At 44.5% G+C, this 19,575-nt stretch overlaps 1 protein-coding gene across 1 annotated transcript; it reads left to right on the top strand.

Annotated features, from left to right (window-relative positions):
- Positions 1 to 742: 742 nt before the first annotated feature.
- Positions 743 to 2,329, top strand: LOC308610237 (E3 ubiquitin-protein ligase makorin-1-like; the record flags this gene model as incomplete). Its single annotated transcript, XM_081259449.1, has 1 exon — positions 743 to 2,329. One exon carries the CDS (start codon positions 743 to 745, stop codon positions 2,180 to 2,182), a length of 1,440 nt encoding a protein of 479 aa, XP_081115575.1. The 3' UTR covers positions 2,183 to 2,329.
- Positions 2,330 to 19,575: the final 17,246 nt, after the last annotated feature.

The following is a 19,575-nucleotide window of genomic DNA, read 5'->3' as shown; positions in this document are numbered from 1 at the left end:
AATCCCTATCAAATTACCAGTGGCATTTTCTACAGAACTAGAAAAAAAAATCTTAAAATTTGTACGGAGACACAAAAGACCCCGAATAGCCAAAGCAGTCTTGAGGGAAGTTAAAAGAGCTGGAGGAATCAGACTTCTTGACTTCAGACTATACTACAAAGCTACAGTAATCAAGACTATATGGTACTGTCAAAAAACAGAACTATACATCAATGGAACAGGATAGAAAGCCCAGAGATAAACCTACATACATGTGGCTAACTCATCTATGACAAAGCAGGCAAGGATATACATACAATGGAGAAAAGACAGTCTCTTCAGTAAGTGGTGCTGGGAAAACTGGACAGCTACATGTAAAATAATGAAATTAGAACACTCCATAACACCATACACAAAAGTAGACTCAAAATGGTTTAGAGATCTAAATGTAAGAGCAGACACTATAAAACTCTTAGAGGAAAACATAGGCAGAACACTCTATGACATAAATCACAGCAAGATACTTTTTGACCCACCTCCTAGAGAAATGGAAATAAAAGCAAAAATAAACAAATGGGACCTAATGAAACTTAAAAGATTTTGCACAGATCGCTCAGAGACACGGTGCAGGGCAGAGGGGAGCCAGCGGGCGCCTCAGTGTCCTTCCCTACCCCACCCCTCACCCCCTTCTCCTCCCCGCAGCTGGACCGGAATTATGTGATCCCGGATGTTCTGGCGCCATTGCTGTGTGGGATAAACAGTAATGGCGGAGGCTGCAGCTCCCAGAACAACAGTCACAACATCAGGAACACGAGCGGAAGTGGCGGCGGTGGCAGTGGCCTCCCCCACCACTACACCCACAGTCACCTCCCCGTCCCTGGGGGCGGGGGGCGGGGGAGACGGCAGCGGCGGTGGCTGGATTAAACAGGTCACCTGCAGGTATTTCATGCATGGGGTTTGTAAGAAAGGAGATAACTGTCGATACTCACATGACCTCTCTGACAGTCCATATGGTGTAGTGTGCAAGTATTTTCAGCGAGGATACTGTATTTACGGAGACCACTGCAGATATGAACACAGCAAGCCACTGAAACAGGAAGAAGCAACTGCTACAGATCTAACTGCAAAGTCACCCCTTGCTGCTTCCTCAAGTCTCTCATCAGTAGTTGGACCGATTGTTGAAATGAATATGGGCAAAGCTGAGACAAGAAATTCAAACTTTTCAACTGTAGGAGCGGGTTCAGAAGACTGGGTGAACGCCATTGAGTTTGTTCCTGGGCAGCCCTACTGTGGCCATACTGCCCCTTCCTCCACTGAAGCACCCCTGCAGGGCTCAGTGACCAAGGAAGAATCAGAGAAGGAGCAGACTGCAGTGGAAACAAAGAAGCAGCTCTGCACCTATGCTGCAGTGGGCGAGTGCCAATATGGGGAGAACTGTGTGTATCTCCATGGAGACTCGTGTGATATGTGTGGGCTGCAGGTCCTCCATCCAATGGATGCTGCCCAAAGATCACAACATATAAAATCTTGCATTGAGGCCCATGAGAAGGACATGGAGCTCTCGTTTGCCATACAGCGCAGCAAGGACATGGTGTGTGGGATCTGCATGGAGGTGGTCTACGAAAAAGCCAACCCCAGCGAGTGCCGCTTTGGGATCCTCTCCAACTGCAACCACACCTACAGTCTCAAGTGTATCCGCAAGTGGAGGAGTGCTAAGCAATTTGAGAGCGAGGTCATAACGTCTTGCCCAGAATGCTGGATCACATCTAACTTTGTCATTCCAAGTGAGTACTGGGTGGAGAAGAAAGAAGAGAAGCAGAAACTCATTCAGAAATACAAGGAGGCAATGAGCAACAAGACGTGCAGATATTTTGATGAAGGATGTGGGAGCTGTCCATTTGGAGGGAACTGTTTTCACAAGCATGCGTACCCTGATGGCTGTAGAGAGGAGCCACGGAGACAGAAAGTGGGAACATCAAGCAGATACCGGATCCAACGAAGGAACCACTTCTGGGAGCTCACTGAGGAAAGAGAGAATGGCAACCCCTTTGACAACGACGAAGAAGAGGTTGTCACCTTTGAGCTGGGTGAGATGTTGCTTATGCTTTTGGCTGCAGGTGGGGACAATGACCTGACGGACTCTGAAGACGAGTGGGACTTGTTTCACGATGAGCTGGAAGATTTTTATGACTTGGATCTATAGCAGCTTTGCGGGGCGTGTGAACTGGTCTGCTGAGCCTCAGACAGCAGCCGTCCCCGCTTGTGGCAGCAGTGCCCGTGGTTCTCTTCTAGGCAGGCCTCTCAACTCCAGGTGCTGTCGTAATAATTTTTACCCAGGGCCTGTCTTCTCGATCCCTCACCTTTCCCCAAGGAGTATGTTGTTTTCTCTGTTTAAAAAGGTTACAAAAATAAATCTTAAAGTTAGTTTTTTTGGAACATGCATTTAACTGTCAGACAGAGTGTAGGTTTGTTGCATCATCTGTTTTCAGCCAGATTCACACAGTTCAAGGGTGGCATTTCTGGATTTCCAGTACTCATTTTTGAGGACCCCAGGTTCAAAAGTAACAGCATTGGCCCTGCTTTGGGGTCCAAGAATTGGGGTGATAGGTGAAGGATCTGAACTGTGGCATGTAGCCTTCTGCTATAGACTTAGGCGGAGGCTTGAGGATTCCGGTGAATCCTGCACATCTGTGTTTTTATATCTGTTCCCTGCCCTGTAATCCCCACCCTGTGCACTTGTTCTGTGGTTTTGGTCTCTTGTTTAATTGCACACAAGTACTACTGCTGGGTAACCAGAACCAGGTGCGACTGTGTTGAGATTTTTACTGTGTTTAGCCTCATAGGAAAATTGTGAAAGAACACATATAAAGATATAGTGGAATAAAATAAATGCAGAGTTGGAAGTTGACTCCCAAGGGCTGATAGACTGGGTATGTGTGAGTGTATAACAAGCTTTTCATCCCTGCAGAGATGCAGTGTCTGTAGCCTTAGTGGAAAAACTCAAGTTTAGTGGTTTCAGCCTCGTGTGGCAAATAGATCCTAAAGGACAAAGCAGTATATTGGTAGCTGTTAATAGAGCAGGGCTAGCTCTGTCTATATAAATAGGGAAATGGGCTTAGCCATAGAAGTTCAAACTCTCAGGTTATCTCATGTATTAACACAAACTGGGTCTCAGTTACACAGTTGTATTTAATGTTTTATGATCTCCTAGACTTTCTAGTCCAGGCACTTTTTGACAAACCTTTGTCCTCATTTGAGGGGTTTTGTTGTTGGGTTTCTCTGTTCGTTTTTGTGGATATTTGCCTCATTCCAGCCCTGAGCTTTGCAGCTAGACAGGTGTGATTGAAAACTATGTTCTAAGGCATTTCCTGTAGTGGAGTAATTGGTTTGCAGTAGTAAGTCATGCTTTTCCACTAAAAGGGGACAGAGAGGTGGTAATCCATGAGATAAGCTAAAGTTAAATTGTTAGAAGAATTCCTTGATCAGAAATTATAAATCTGCGTTTTGTTGCTCTATTTCCTGAAAATAACTTGGAGATGCCCGATTTGTCCATCTACTGCTTTGATTCCTTGGATACCACTCATTCTTTCATGTTAAGGAAAAACAAGTAATTGCTGCAGAGGTCTCTGTATTTTGCAGCTGCCCTTTTGTAAGATGCACTTTTCCCAAATAAAACAATTTTAAAAAACCCATTAAAAAAAAGCTTTTGCACAGTAAGGGAAAACATAAACAAGATGAAAAGACAACCCTCAGAATAGGAGAAAATATTTTCAAATGAAGAAAATGACAAAGGATTAATCTCCAAAATTTACAAGAAGCTCATGTACCTCAATATCACAAAAACAAACAACCCAATCCAAAAATGGGCAAAAGACCTAAATAGACATTTCTCCAAAGAAGATATACAGATTGGCAACAAACACATGAGAGGATGCTGAACATCACTAATCACTAGAGAAATGCAAATCAAAACTACAGTGAGGTATCACCTCACAGCAGTCAGAATGGCAATCATCCAAAAATCTACAAACAATAAATGCTGGAGAGGCATTTACTGGAGAAAAGGGAATGCTCTTGTACTACTGGTGGGAATGTAAATTGATATAGCAACTAGGGAGAACAGAACGGAGGTTTCTTAAAAAACTAAAAATAGAAGTACCATACTACCCAGCAATCCAACTACTGGGCATTTACCCTAAGAAAACCATAATTCAAAAAGAGTTATGTACAACAATGTTCATTGAAGCTCTATTTACAATAGCCAGGCCATGGAAGCAACCTAAGTGTCCATCGACAGATGAATGGATAAAGAAGATGTGGCACATATATACAATAGAATATTACTCAGCCATAAAAAGAAGCAAAACTGAGTTATTTGTAGTGACGTGGATGGACTTAGAATCTGTCCTACACAGTGAAGTAAGTCAGAAAGGGAAAAACAAATACCGTATGCTAACAGAGATATACGGAATAGACAGAAAAAAAGTTTATGAAGAACCTAGGGGTAAGACAGGATTAAGAACACAGACGTAGAGGGCTTTGCTGGTGGCGCAGTGGTTGAGAGTCTGCCTGCCAATGCCGGGGACAAGGGTTTGTGCCCCGGTCCGGGAGGATCCCACATGCCGTGGAGCAGCTGGGCCCGTGAGCCATGGCCACTGAGCCTGCGCATCCGGAGCCTGTGCTCTGCAATGGGAGAGGCCACAGCAGTGAGAGGCCCACGTACTGCCAAAAAAAAAAATAACACAGACGTAGAGAAAGTACTTGAGGACATGGGGAGGGGGAAGGGTAAGCTGGGATGAAGTGAGAGAGTGGCATGGACATATATACATTACCAAATGGAACATCAATAGCTACTGTGAAGCAGCCACATAGCACATGGAGAAAAGCTCAGTGCTTTGTGACCACCTAAAGGTGTGGGATACGGAGGGTGGGAGGGAGATGCAAGAGGGAGGGGATATGGTGATATATGTGTATGTATAGCTGATTCACTTTGTTATACAGCAGAAACTAACACACCATTGTAAAGCAATTATACTCCAATAAATGTGTAAAGGGAAAAAAAGCCCAGAGATTACCCTACACACCTATGGTCAACTAATCTATGACAAAGGAGGCAAGAATGTACAATGGAGAAAAGTCAGTCTCTTCAATCAGTGGTGCTGGGAAAAATGGACAGCTACATGTAAAAGAATGAAATTGGAACACTCCCTAACACCATACACAAAAAAAATTCATAAGGGATTAGAGACCTTAATGTAAGACCGGACAGTATAAAACTCTTAGAGGAAAATTTAGGAAGAATACTCTGACATAAATCACAGCAAGATCTTTTTTTTCCACCTCCTAGAGTAATGCAATAAAAAAGAAAACTAAACAAATGGGACCTAATGAAATGTAAAACCTTTTGCAAAGCAAAGGAAACTACAAACAAGATACAAAGACAACCCTCAGAATGGGAGAAAATATTTGCAAATGACTCAATGGACAAAGGTTTAATCTCCAATATATATAAACAGCTCATGCAGCTTAATATTAAAAAACAATCAACCCAATATAAAAATGGGTAGAAGATCTAAATAGACATTTCTTCAAAGAAGACACAGAGATGGCCAAGATGCACATGAAAAGCTGCTCAACATCACTAATTATTAGAGAAATGCAAATCAAATCTACAATGAGGTATCACCTCACACCTGTTAGAATGGGCATCATCAGAAAATCTACAAACAACAAATGCTGGGGAGGGTGTGGACAATTGGAACCCTCTTCCACTACTGGTGGGAATGTAAATTGATACAGTCACTATGGAGAACATTATGGAGGTTCCTTAAAAAACTAAAAATAGAATTACCATATGATCCAGCCATCCCACTTCTGGGCATATACCCAGAGAAAACCATAAATCAAAAAGACACATTCACCACAATGTTCATTGCAGCACTATTTACAATAGCCAGGTAATGGAAGCAACCTAAATGCCCACAGACAGACGAATGGATAAAGATGTGTACATATATAAAATGGAATATTACTCAGCCATAAAAAGGAATGAAACTGGGTCATTTGTAGAGATGTCGATGGATCTAGAGACTGTCATACACAGTGAAGTAAGTCAGAAAGAGAAAAACAAATATTGTATATTAATGCATATATGTGGAACCTAGAGAAATTGTACAGATGAACCGGTTTGCAGGGCAGATATAGAGACACAGAGGTAGAGAACAAACGTATGGAAAGCTATGGGGTGGTGGTTGTGGGATGAGTTGGGAGATTCGGATTGACCTGTATACATGTATATGTATAAAATAGATAACTAATAATAACGTGCTGTATAAAAAAAATAAATGAAATTAAAAATTTTTTAAATAAATAAAATTTTAAAATAAAACAGAAAAAAGTTGTTCCCTTCACACAGACGTATTTTTATGAATGAATTATTTCCAAGATTATATCTATAAATACATAAAAGAGGAATAAGATCTACCCTGAACCAAAAAAGAAAGAAAGAAAAAAAACAGAACCCACTAGTTATACAGAGGAAAACCCTATCATGGCACTTGCTCTAGTGATAAGCAATTCTGAAGTTGGTCAGAGGTGGGGAATCATCTCCCATGCAGCCAGCAGCCCCCCCACAAGGAGCGTCCTCATTGCAAAGCTAGGGGACCGTGCCAAGGCGTCTGTGAGTAAACGTGAGCTGAGCCCCAGGTCAGCTGCTGCTGAACTGTTCCCACCCTTCCCAGGTAAAACACCTGAATATGAATAAGGACTTGAAAGCCTAGAGGAAGGGCCGTGGAGCCACACCAGCAACAGCACCCAGGCCGACTTGGTGCCTGCAGGCCAGCCAGGATGTTCCTGACCCCAGGCACTCCTCTGGAAGCTTTCCATTTCCTTGCCTGAGATACCCCTCGTGTCCCGGCCCCCACTGCTTTTTTCCTTCCTCACCTCTGCCTGGGGAGAAATACCAGTGGCAGGTATGGGTGACACATCCTCTTCTTTAGGAGGTGGCAGCCTGGCAACTCCTGCAGAAAGTGCAGCAGAGGCCCACTCACACTGGGCCACCCACAAAGCCGTAGCCCCTCACTCCCTCCCACCAGCACAGCCCCGACACTGCTGACGGGGCAGAGAAAATGGCGTCAGGCACAGCTGCAGGGGCTCTTGCTGCCTGGAGCGGTGTTTATATGGACCTCAACCCAGACACACCTGGTGAGGGCTGGTCAGCAGCGTCAGGCTACCCAGGTCAGCCAATCCTCACCCCTCAGGGGCTCACATTGCAGAAAATGGCCAGGTTCAAGGAACAGGTGTGGGCTCCTGAGAGTCAGCATAGACAAGGGGCTGCAGCTCTGGCTTGTTTTCTAATCATTTTATCTGGCCCATGAGTGGGAGACAACTTCAAGAAGACCCTCTCCTAATGAGAGGAACCCAGGCGTCAGGGAGAGGAGGGGTGGTGGGTGGAGACAGAGGCCTGGTGCCCCAGCTGCAGTGGAAGTCTCTGGAAGACCATGCAGAGGGAGGCCGCACAGAGTGATGCCCAGGGTCACAGGCCTGTTGGAGCTGTTGTTTGTTAGTTCAAGTTCTGCTCTGATGTGTTCTGTGTCAGCTGTGAGTGACAGGTGAGCTGGGGTGCTCTGCAATGAGGGCTACTTGCATGGTTCCTGTGTGCCCAGCCCTACCAGGGTACCTGCCCAGGGGAGATCCGTACCCTGGCTGGGGCCTGACCATGAGAGCCCCATGGGCTGCTGGGTAGTTGCACAGGTGAGCTCCATAACCTGGGAGTGGCCTGACCACGAAAGCCCTGTTGGCTGCTGAGGACCTGCCCAGGTGAGCCCCATATCCTGGTTAGGGCCTGACCACGAGAGCCCCATGGGCTGCTGGGTTGTTGCGCAGGTGAGCTCCATAACCTGGGAGGGTCCTGACCACGAGAGCCCCATGGGCTGCTGGGGACCTGGTAAAGGATGTCAGGAAAGTCAGTGAAGCCACCAAGGATATACATCCAGTAGTTCCTAATTCCTACACCCTGCTGGTCATTCTACCATCCACCAGAACATGGTATTCTGTAGTAGACTTCAGTGATGCCTTCTTCTGTATTCCATTAGTCCCAGAGTCACAAGAAATTTTGGCGTGTGAGTGGCAGAACTTAACATAAAACAAAAACAATAGTGCCAGGCCGTCCTGCCCCAAGGGTTCAAAAATTCCCACACCATCTTTGGGGAAACTTTAGCTAAAGACCTAAAAGTTCTACCTCTGGAAAAGGGAACCCTCCTTCAATATGCAGACGACATTCTGATCGCCAGCCCTACTAAGGACGCCTCTGAACTACCTAGCCAAGGAAGGATAGAAGGTGTCCAAGAAAAAGGCTCAAATATCCCAGGCTAAGGTGACCTGCCTGGGCTTCATTCTCATGGAAGGTCGGAGAAGCCCATCCCAGGAAAGGGAATAAGCCATTTGCAGCCTTACCCCTTCTAAAACTAGAAGACAGCTTACGGGTTCCTGGGGAGGCCGGGGTTTGCTGCATCTGGATCCCTAACTACAGTCTAATAGCTGGGCCTCTATATGAAACACTGACACGAAAAGATGATGATCCTTTTGAATAGAATCCAGAAGCAGCCTTTCAAGAATGGAAAGAGCAGTCAATTCAGACCCTTGCCCTGGAACTCCCTAATTTAGCTGAACCCTTTGACCTTTACATTCCCGGTCAAAGGTGAATCGCTCTTGGAGTATTAGTGCAAAAATTGGGACCACGTGAAATGGAAAAACGCAAGAATGCCCTGCAGGTAGGATAAACTATGGTCACCAAGGGCTTTGCCCGCCGCCCCATCTGGCCAGGATACTGGGGGTATCTAAAAACCTGGAAATCATCAGCCCACAAGGCCAGCTCCCTCCTAAGGGAAAAGGACCCCACATGGTGATCCTAAGCACCCACGATGCCCTGAAGTTGCAGGGATCGCTCCGTGGGCACACAGAACTCGAGAGAGGGGGTCCTCCAACTCCAACCTCCAGAGAGACAACCGGGGGCAACTGGCTCCTATGACGACTCGTGTGAACCATCACCTGACCTGGAGCTTCTCTCAGAAAACAAGAAGAGTGTGCTCCAAAGAGCAGACTACTGCTTGCAGGACTTATTGCACCCAGAGGGGAGCTAATAAACTTGGCGGGGGAACCGTATATCACGCTTTCACCATAGAAAAGCCTACAGACACCGTGGTGACGGTGGTCAATAAGACTGACTGGACTCCTGGCTACTTCAAAAGGCCATTGACTCAGTGGCCGTCATGGTCCTGGATCACCACAAACCCTAGACTGTCTGGGAGTTGAGCAGGCAGGGCTCTAACACCTGGTGCTGATTGTACGTTAATTCAGGGGCCTAACTGAAGAACGTGCAGACTACTGGTCAGAGCGTCTAGGCTGGCAGAAACCGTCAGCCTAAGGTGGACAAACAAATGTGGAGTGGGGTAAAACCGGCCCCCCCAGAGTCTCTGCCTATCTCTTTCGTGGACCCTTTAAGGTCATTGCAATCTATAACACTTCCAATGCTGGTGCTCAGGCGGACGAGTAGTGAGGCAGGAGGCCTGGGGACAATCAACCTCACCTGGAGGATGCTGCGGAGAAGTTTTGCCCACCCCGGTTATGAGCCCTCCCAACTCAGCACGAAGCAGTTACAAAGGAAGTGTCTGCACCCTCAGCACCCCAAGAATGAGGAACGGGACAAAAGGCGGAGGAGGAGTTTGTCACTGCAACGCCCATGAAAAATTCCTGGGAGATAAAAATAGAATCTGGGCAATAAAATAAAGCCTAACCTTCTTTTCTTTTGTGCTTTTTCTAATTTCACGTGCTCCAAGGGTTCCACATGCAGAGGTCCCACACCCGGCATTTCAGACCCGATTTCCTATTGCAGAGTGGCTGGGCAGACACCTCAGCTTGCAGGGCCCCATGCAGACTCCGCGACATAGAGCCTGAGCTGCAGCCAACCCTGCCCTAGAGAGCTCCGTCCCCTCCCTCCTGCTGATGCTGCCGGGATCCCTACACAGCAGCCCAGCCCACAGCCCGCGGGGTAGTGCACGCTCTCACCTCTCCATTCTCTTTGCAAAATGTAAAGTTTCCTTTGCTTCTGAAACAAACTCAGTCTTGACCTGTTGGCTCCAATGACACTGGGCAGGGGGACCCTTGTTGGGGCCCACTCTGGAGGATCAGTAACAGAAATTGAGAACACTGTAACTTCAATGAACAGATGTGTGAGCCAAACTGTAATTAACATAGAGCAGTATATAAGGCTCGGGTAAAATAAGATGTTTCTAAGACTTCCGTTTGATATTTCCATCACCTTATTATAAGCAAGTTCAGTGAAGACGTTTGTCTTACTTGTCAGGTCAACGTTAGAGAAATGAAGTGATTTCTTTCCAAGGATGTACATCTAATACACTTGGCTGAAGCTTCAATCTTGGTTTGAATGCTTTTCCATTGAAAATTATAACCCTCTTGCAGCTCCCCCATTTCTGAGAAGTATAAAATCTTATAATTTATTATTTCCAAAGGGGAAAGGTGGGAGGAGGGATAAATTAACAGTTTGGGATTAACACATACACGCTGCTATGTATAAAATAGATCATCAACAAGGAACTACTGTATAGCACAGGGAACCACGCTGAATATTTTGCAATAACCTATAAGGAGAAATAATATAAAAATAATAGATATTTTTTATCGACATCATCTATCAATGACAGATAAAATGTAACCTAAGGGAAGCCGATGGTGAGTGCTTCTGACCCTGAAGACTTCAATCATCTAAAGTTCGAACTCTGCCTACTTCCCAAGGCCCTTAATGAATATACGTGTAGCCGTAGCTTAAAAATTCCCCAGTTTGGGGTTCGGTGAGGCACTGATTTGGAAGAATCCCTGGTGTTCTCCTTACATGCACGGGACGCTTCCTACTGCTAAAACATGCCTGTCACACCTAGAGGATTGTACCCCACCTGATCGGGAAGAGTTTGGAAAAGGCACCTCATGTCCTCATCTCCTGGTGCTCGGGTTCACCCCTCCAGCACCTTTCCTAATGATCTCCTCACTTAGGGATGTCAGCACCGTCAACATCCTGTTGCACACAGTTTGGAATTTGTCCAGAGGATGAAGCGGAAGGATGAGAAACAAGGAGAGACAAGTCCTAGGTGCTCGGACAGGCACATGTCACTCTAATTTCCATTCAGGGGCTTCCCTGGTGGCGCAGTGGTTGAGAGTCCGCCTGCCGATGCAGGGGACACGGGTTCGTGCCCCGGTCCGGGAAGATCCCACGTGCCGCGGAGCGGCTGGGCCCGTGAGCCATGGCCGCTGAGCCTGCGCGTCCGGAGCCTGTGCTCTGCAACGGGAGAGGCCACAGCAGTGAGAGGCCCGCATACTGCAAAAAAAAAAACCCAAAAAACACACTCTGATAATTTCCATTCAGCAAGACGAATTCACCAAAGGCTGGATTGCCCATGGAAACAGAATAGGGCTTGAGGAAATCACACTGTTCTGTGGGCAGTTTCCAAAATCATTAGTTGAAAAATGGAACTCAGGGGCACTAAAATTCATGGAACTTCAGAGTTGAAAATGTCTATCATTGAAAAATGTCTTGAGGTAAGTCACTGAAAAGGATTTGTAAAGAAGGGAGAATGGCAGGAAACGGATTTGAAGAGGTAGAAAGGACTCCCCATTAAAGCACAAGAAAATGGGTTGAACATCACCAACAATGCAGCTGGCCAAAGAGCGTGTATGCTTTTTTCTGAATATATTCAAGAAAAGGGCATACTCCCTTTTTAGCCAACCAAACAGGTGGGCACTGGAAATCAATACTACAAAATGTATCACTTCACATCAGTCGAAGAGCCATCCTCATAAAGTGTAAACACCAGAAATGCCGGACAGGGCGAGGAGAAAATGGAGCCCTGTGAGGCTGATAGTGGAAATGTAAATTGCCAGTGGCCACTCTGGAAATGTGTATTGTGTTTACTACAACATCTAAAAAATGAGGTACAGAGCATAGGACACTTGCACTCATGGGCGTATATCTTGGGAAAATCAAAAATCGACAGGACACAGGCACCCCACCGTTTACCACCTCTCTGTTAAAAAGAGCCTCGACTTGGATATAATCTAAATGTCCCTGCAAGGATAAAATGGATAAAAGAGTTGTGGTACTTATGTAGAGTGGAATATTAGTCATCCTGGAAATCAATGAAATAAGGCCAGTTGTAACAACTCCAAAGGAGTTACGTACGATCGTTTTAAGTGACATAAGACAAAAAGAAAAAGACACATATCATAAGATGACACTTAAAGGTGGAATCAAAAATCACTACACATGAAATAAATTACAAAACAGAAACATAGTCAAATATGTAGAAAACACCCATAAGGCTGCTAAACGGGAAAGGAGGGGAGGGGTGAGACATTATCCAGGAGGTTGAAATTAGCAAAGATACTGTTCCAAATACCAAATTGATAATAGACAAGGCATACACGGTACCTCAAAGAACTGCACGCAACACACTCAAGTCACCGGAAAATAATATATACGACTGGTAAGAATCTGAAAAAGAATTTATTGATGTCTCTCAGTGCATGAATCAAGTGGATGTACAGCAGTAAAAAACAGAGCTTTGAAAATCAGCTGTAACCAATATAATAATAAATAAAAAATAAATAAATAAAAGACAGTGAGACAGAGAAAAATTCTTACAACTTTTGCTCAGGGGCTATGATGCAACATGGATTGAACACAACTAGATCCACAGAAGGATGAGACATAAGGCTGGAAACTGTTCGCACTAAGAGATATTAATGAGGTTGGCTGAGGAAATGCAGACCTTTTAAAGTAATACTGCCAGGTACCCATTCCATGGGTCCCAAATCTGCAGGTTCAAGTGAATCTTCCTACAGTGAAAACATGCATGGGAAACCCAGAGGACTGTACACCATGTGATCGGGAAAAGTGTCTAAAATGCACCTCAATTTTGATCTCCTTGTGCTCGGTTTCGCCATTCCAGCCACATAACTAAGAATCTCTACACTTGGAGAGTCAGCGTGATTAACCTCCTGTTCCACACAGTTTGCAATTTGTGCTGAGAATGAACGGGAAGAGGGGGAACCAATGAGAGACAAGGTGTAGGAGTTTAGACAGGCACATGTCACTCTAATTTCCCATCAGGAAGAAGAATTAAGCAAAGGCTCAGCCTGCCTCCCCGGAAGCAGAATAGGCCCTAAAGCAATCCTGCAGTTTTGCAGACAGCTCACAAAAAAGTGAGTTGAAACATGGTGCTCAGGGGCAGTTCAAATCACCAAACTGCAGAGTTATAAATGATAAATAACGTCCAAAAATATACTGAGGTAAGGCAACCACGAGTATCTGAATGCAAGGCAGAAGTGCAGGAAACAGAAATCAAGAGGTAGACTGGACTCGCCTTTAAAGCACATGAAAAGCAGCAGAATTTCGTAAATGATGCAGTAGCCCAAAAAGTGCGTATGCGTTATTTCCTGAATATATTCAGGAAAAAACGCATACGCACTTTTTGGCCAACCAAGCAAGCGAGTAATGCAAATCCGCACAACAAAGAAGTCTCATTTCCCACTTGTCAAAATCTTCATCTGAAAAAAGTGTAAAATTCAGAAATGCAGGAAAGGCCGTGGAGAACAGGAATGATTGTTACGATAATGGGAGGGGTATAAATTGCCAAGAGCCACCCTGGAGAAGTGGATGCTGTTTCCTAAAACATCTAAAAAACAGACCTACAGAGCATTGGGCACTTCCACTCACAGGCATATTTCTTGGGAAGAGTAAAAATCAACAAGACACAGGCACCCCAAAATTTACGGCTGCTCTGTTTACAAGAACGTCGACTTCAGTACCCCTAAAATATCCCAGGAAAGAGAGCAATAGATAAAGAACTTGTGGTACATTTATACAGTGGAATATCACTCAGCCATTAAATCAAGGTCATAAGGCCAGTAGCAGCATAATGAGTGGATTTAGGTACGATGATTCTAAGTGAAATAAGTCACACAGAAAAAGAAACATATCATAAGATATCACTTATGAAGGGAATGTAAACATGGCTACACATGAACTGAATGAGAAAACAGACCACAGTCTCACATTTAGAAAACACACTTATGCCTGCTTAAGAAGAATGGTGAAGTGGGGTGATGCAAAAAAAAAAACGAGTTTGATATTAGCACAGGTACCGTTCCATAAACCAAATATGTAATAGACATGACCGACTCCATGCTCAGTGAACTGGAATCAACACCCCCTATTCCCCGCAGAGGAATATATCTGACTAGTAAGAATCTTAAAACCTATGTAGTGATATGTCTCCGTATGGAAATAAAGTGTGTCTAGAGCGGCATAAACACGGCAGTGAAAATCAGCTCAACCCCATTATAAAAATGAATTTCAAAAACAAAACACAAAAACAGTGAAATTCCTACACAATTACTTCAGGAGTTCGGATGCAACCTGGATTGACCACATCTACACACACAGCTCGATGAGACATAAGGCTGAACACTTGGGGCTGAGAGCATTGGTGACGTTGGGTGATCAAACACAGACCCTTTAAAGCAATAATGCGTGCCACCCATTCCATGGGTCCCAGCTCTCCAGGTTGAAGGGAATCTTACTAGAGCTAAAACATGCATGGGAAACCCAGAGGATGGGATACCGTGTGACAGGGAAAGGTTTCTAAAATGCTCCTCATTTTTCCTCTCCTCATGCTCGGGTTCCCCATTACAGCTGCTTTAATAACAATCTCCCCACTTGGAGAGTCAGTGCTTTTAACCTCCTGTTCTCCACAGCTTGCAATTTGTGTGGAGGATGAAAGGGAGTAGGGAGAACGAATGAGAGTTTAGCTCTAGGCACTGGGATGGGCACATGTTACTCTAATTTCCCATCAGGAAGAAGAAATAACCAAAGGGTCAGCCTGCCGACCCAGAAGCAGAATATGGCCTGAAGCAACCCTGCGGTTTTGAGGCCAGCTCACAAAAAAGCGAGTTGAAAAATGGAGCTCAGGGGCACAGTAATTCACAAACCTGCAGAGTTATAAAGGGAAACTATCGTCCAAAAATCTGTTGAGGGAAGCCAAAGAGGAGGAATGGAAAGCGACGCAGAATTGCAGGAAACAGATTTCAAGAGGTAGATTGGAATCACCTTTAAAGCACAGGATAAGTGGCACAACTTCTACAATGATGCACTTGGCCAAAAAGAGCGTATGCGTTTTTCCCTGAATATATTCAGGAAAAAACGCATACGCCCTTTTTGGCCAACCAAGCAAGCCACAATGCAAATCCGCACTACAAAGAAGTCTCAATTCCCACCGGTACAATGGGACATCCGAAAAATGTGTAAAATTCAGAAAGGCAGGACAGGACCTGGGTATCAGGGAGACTTGTTACGCTGCTGGGCGGGATGTAAACTGCCAAGAGCCACTTTGGAGAAGTGTAGGGTGTTTCCTAAAACATCTAATAAACAGAGCTACAGAGCCTTGGGCACTTCCACTCATGGGCCTATACCAAGGGAAAACTGAAAATCAACAAGACACTGTCTCCCCAAAGTTTAGGGCTGCTCTGTTTACAAGAACCTTGACTTCGATAATCCTTAAATATCCCAGGAAAGACAAAAATGGATAAAGAAGTTGTGGTACTTAGGTACGATGTAATATTCCTCAGCCATAAAATCAATGTCATAAGGCCAGAAGCAGCAAAATGAGTGGATTTAGGTACGATGATTCTAAGTGAAATAAGTCACACAGAAAAAGAAACTTATCATAAGATATCACTTATGAAGGGAATGTAAACATGGCTACACATGAACTGAATTAGAAAACAGAACACAGTCTCACATTTAGAAAACACACTTATGCCTGCTTAAGGGGAAAGGTGAAGTGGGGTGATGCAAAAAACCGAGTTTGATATTAGCACAGGTACCGTTCCATAAACCAAATATGTAATAGACAAGACCGACTCCTTGCTCAGTGAACTGGACTCAACAGCCGCTATTCCCCAAAAAGAATATATGTGACTAGTAAGAATCTTAAAACCTATGTATTGATATGACTCCGTAAGGGAATCAAATGTGTCTACAGCGGCATGAACACGGCCGTGAAAATCAGCTCAACCCCAATATAAATATCAATTTCAAAAACAAAGCACAAAAACAGCGAAATTCTTACACAATTCGTTCAGGGGTGCTGAGGCAACATGGATTGAACCCATCTACACCCACAGCTGGATGAGATGCAAGGCTGGACACTTGGGGCAGAGAGGACTGGTGAGTTTGGGTGAGCAAATGCAGACCCTTTAAAGCAATAATGCATGCCCCTCATTCCATGTGTCCCAACTCTCCATTTTTAAGGGAATCTTACTACAGCTAAAAGTTTCTTTTTCTGTGTGACTTATTTCACTTAGAATCATTGTACCTAAATCCACTCATTATGCTGCTACTGACCTTATGACATTGATTTCATGGCTGAGGGATATTCCATCGTACATATGTACCACAACTTCTTTATCCATTTTTCTATTTCCTGGGATATTTAAAGTGTACCGAGTCACGGTTCTTTTAAACAGAGCAGGACTAAACATTGGAGTGGCTGTGTCTTTTTGATTTTCATTGTTCCTAAGGTATACGCCCATGACTGGAAGTGCCCTAGGCTCTGTATCTCTGTTTTTTTACATGTTTTAGGAAAAAACCATGCACTTCTCCAGAGTGGCTGTTGGCAATTTACATCCCGCCCATCAGCGTAACAAGGCTCCATGTTCTCCATGGTGTGTCCTGACTTTCTAGTTTTTACATTTTTTTTCGGATGTCCCTTTTGAAGGGTGGGAAATGAGACTACTTTGTAGTGCGGATTTGCATTTCCCGCTTGCTTGGCTGGCCAAAAAGGGCGTATGCATTTTTTGCTGAATATATTCAGGAGAAAACACATATGCCCTTTTTGGACAAGTGCATCATTGTCGAAGTTCTGATACTTTTCCTGTGCTTTAAAGGCGATTCCAATCTACCTCTTGAAATCTGTTTCCTGCAATTCTGCCTCGCTTTCAAATCCTCCTCATTGCCTTCCCTCAACAGATTTTTGGACGATGGTTGTCCTTTATAACTCTGCATGTTTGTGAATTGCTGTGCCCCTGAGCTCCATTTTTCAACTCGCTTTTTTGTGAGCTGGCCACAAAACCGCAGGATTGCTTCAGGCCCTATTCTGGTTTCGGGGGGCAGTCTGAGCATTTGGTTAATTCTTCCTGATGGGAAATTAGTGACATATGCCCGCCCAAATGCCAACAGCTAGTCTCTCATTGGTTCTCCCTCTTCCCTTTCATCCTCCACACAAACTGCAAACTGTGCAAAACAGGAGGGTAAAGGCGCTGAGTGTCCAACTGGGGAGAATGGTAGTAAAGCGGCTGGAAATGCAAACCCGAGCACCAGGAGAGGAAACATGAGGAGCATTTTAGAAACTTTTACCGATCACATGGTGTCGCATCGTCTGGGTTTCCCATGCATGTTTTAGCTGTAGTAAGATTCCCTTAAACCTGGAGAGTTGGGACCCATGGAATGGGTGGCACACATTATTGCTTTAACGCATCTGCATTTGCTCACTCAACCTCACTAATCCTCTAAGCCCCAAGTGTCCAGCCTTATGTCTCATCCAGCTGTGGGTGTAGATGGGGTCAATACAGGTTGCATCAGAATGCCTGATTGAATTGAATAAGAATTTCGCTGTTTTTTTGTTTTGCTTTAGAAATTTCTTTTTATAATGGGGTTGAGCTGATTTTCACTCTCGTGTTTATGCCGCTCTAGACACACTTGACACCCTTATGGAGACATATAAATACATAGGTTTTAATATTATTATTAGTCAGATATGTTCCTTTCTGGGGAATAGGGGGTGTTGAGTCCAGTTCAGTGGCAAGGAGTAGGTCTTGTCTATTACATATTTGGTTTATGGAATGGTACCTCTGTTAATATCAAACTCTGATTTGATGCATCACCCCACCTCACCTTTCCTCTTAAGCAGGCATAATAGTGTATTCTAAATGTTAGGCTCTCTTCCCTTTTCTAATTCGTTTCATGTGTAGCCATATTTACATTCCCTTCATAAGTGATATCTTATGATAAGTTTATTTTTCTGTGTAACTTATTTCACTTAGAATCATCGTACCTAAATCCACTCATTATGCTGCTACTGGCCTTATGGCATTGATTTCATAGCTGAGGGATATTCAATCGTACGTAAGTACCACAACTTCTTTATCCATTTTTGTCGTTCCTGTGATATTTATGGTGTACCAAAGTCAAGGTTCTTTTAAGCAGAGCAGCCCTAAACTTTGGGGTGCCAGTGTCTTGTTGATTTTCAGTTTTTCCAAGGTATACGCCCATGAGTGGAAGTGCCCTAAGCTCTGTAGCTCTGATTTTTAGATTTTTTTAGGAAACACCATGCACTTCTCCAGTGTGGCTCTTGGCAATTTACATCCTGCCCAACAGCGTAACAAGGCTCCCTCTTCCCCATGACCTGTGCTGCCTTTCTCGTTTTTACAGTTTTTTTCGGATATCCCTTTTGACCAGTGGGAAGTGAGACTTCCTTGTCGTGCGGATTTGCATTGCCCACTTGCTTGGTTGGCCAAAAATTGCATATGTGTTTTTTCCTGAATATATTCAGGAGAAAACGTATACGCCCTTTTTGGCCAAGTGCATCACTGTCGAAGTTGTGACGCTTTTCCTGTGCTTTAAAGGCGATTCCAATCTACCTCTTGAAATCTGTTTCCTGCAATTCTGCCTCACTTTAAAGTCCTCCTCACAGCCTTCCCTCAACAGATTTTTGGACGATAGTTGTCCTTTATAACTCTGCAGGTCTGTGAGTTGCTGGGCCCGTGAGCTCAATTTTTCAACTCGCTTTTTTTGAGCTGGCCGCAAAACTGAGGATTGCTTCATGCCCTATTCTGGTTCCTGGGTGGCAGGCTGATCATTTGGCTAATTCCTCTCCCTGATGTTAAATTAGAGTGACATGTGCCCATCCATATGCCTACAGCTACTCTCTCATTGGTTCCCCCTTTCCCTTTTATCCTCTCCACAATTTGCAAACTCTGCAAAACAGGTGGTTAAAGGTGCTGACTCTCCAAGTGGGGAGTTTGATAGTAAAGTGGCTGGAATGGTGAACCCGAGCAACAGGACAGGAAAAATGAGGTGCATCTTAGATCACTTTCCCGATCAAAAGGTGTCCCACCCTCCAGGTTTCCCATGCATATTTTAGCTGTAGTAAGAGTCCGTTCAACCTGGAAAGTTGAGATGCAAGGAATGGGTGGCTCGCATTATTGCTTTAAAGGGTCTGCATTTGCTCACCCAACATCACCTATCCACTCATCCTCAAGTGTCCACCCTTATGTCTCATCCAGCTGTGGGGGTAGATGGGTTCAATCCAGGTTGCAACAGAGCCCCTGATCAAATCGTGTAAGAATTTTGCTGTTTTTGTGCTTTGTTTTTGAAATGTATTTTTATAATGCGTTTGACCTTATTTTCACTGCCGTGTTTATGCCTCTCTAGGCACACTTGATTCCATTTTGGAGACACATCAATAC

Source organism: Mesoplodon bidens (assembly GCF_964165515.1).
Source record: "Mesoplodon bidens genome assembly, contig: HAP1_SCAFFOLD_239, whole genome shotgun sequence".
NCBI lineage: Eukaryota > Metazoa > Chordata > Mammalia > Artiodactyla > Ziphiidae > Mesoplodon > Mesoplodon bidens.
This window is presented reverse-complemented; position numbering and strand designations above follow the sequence as displayed.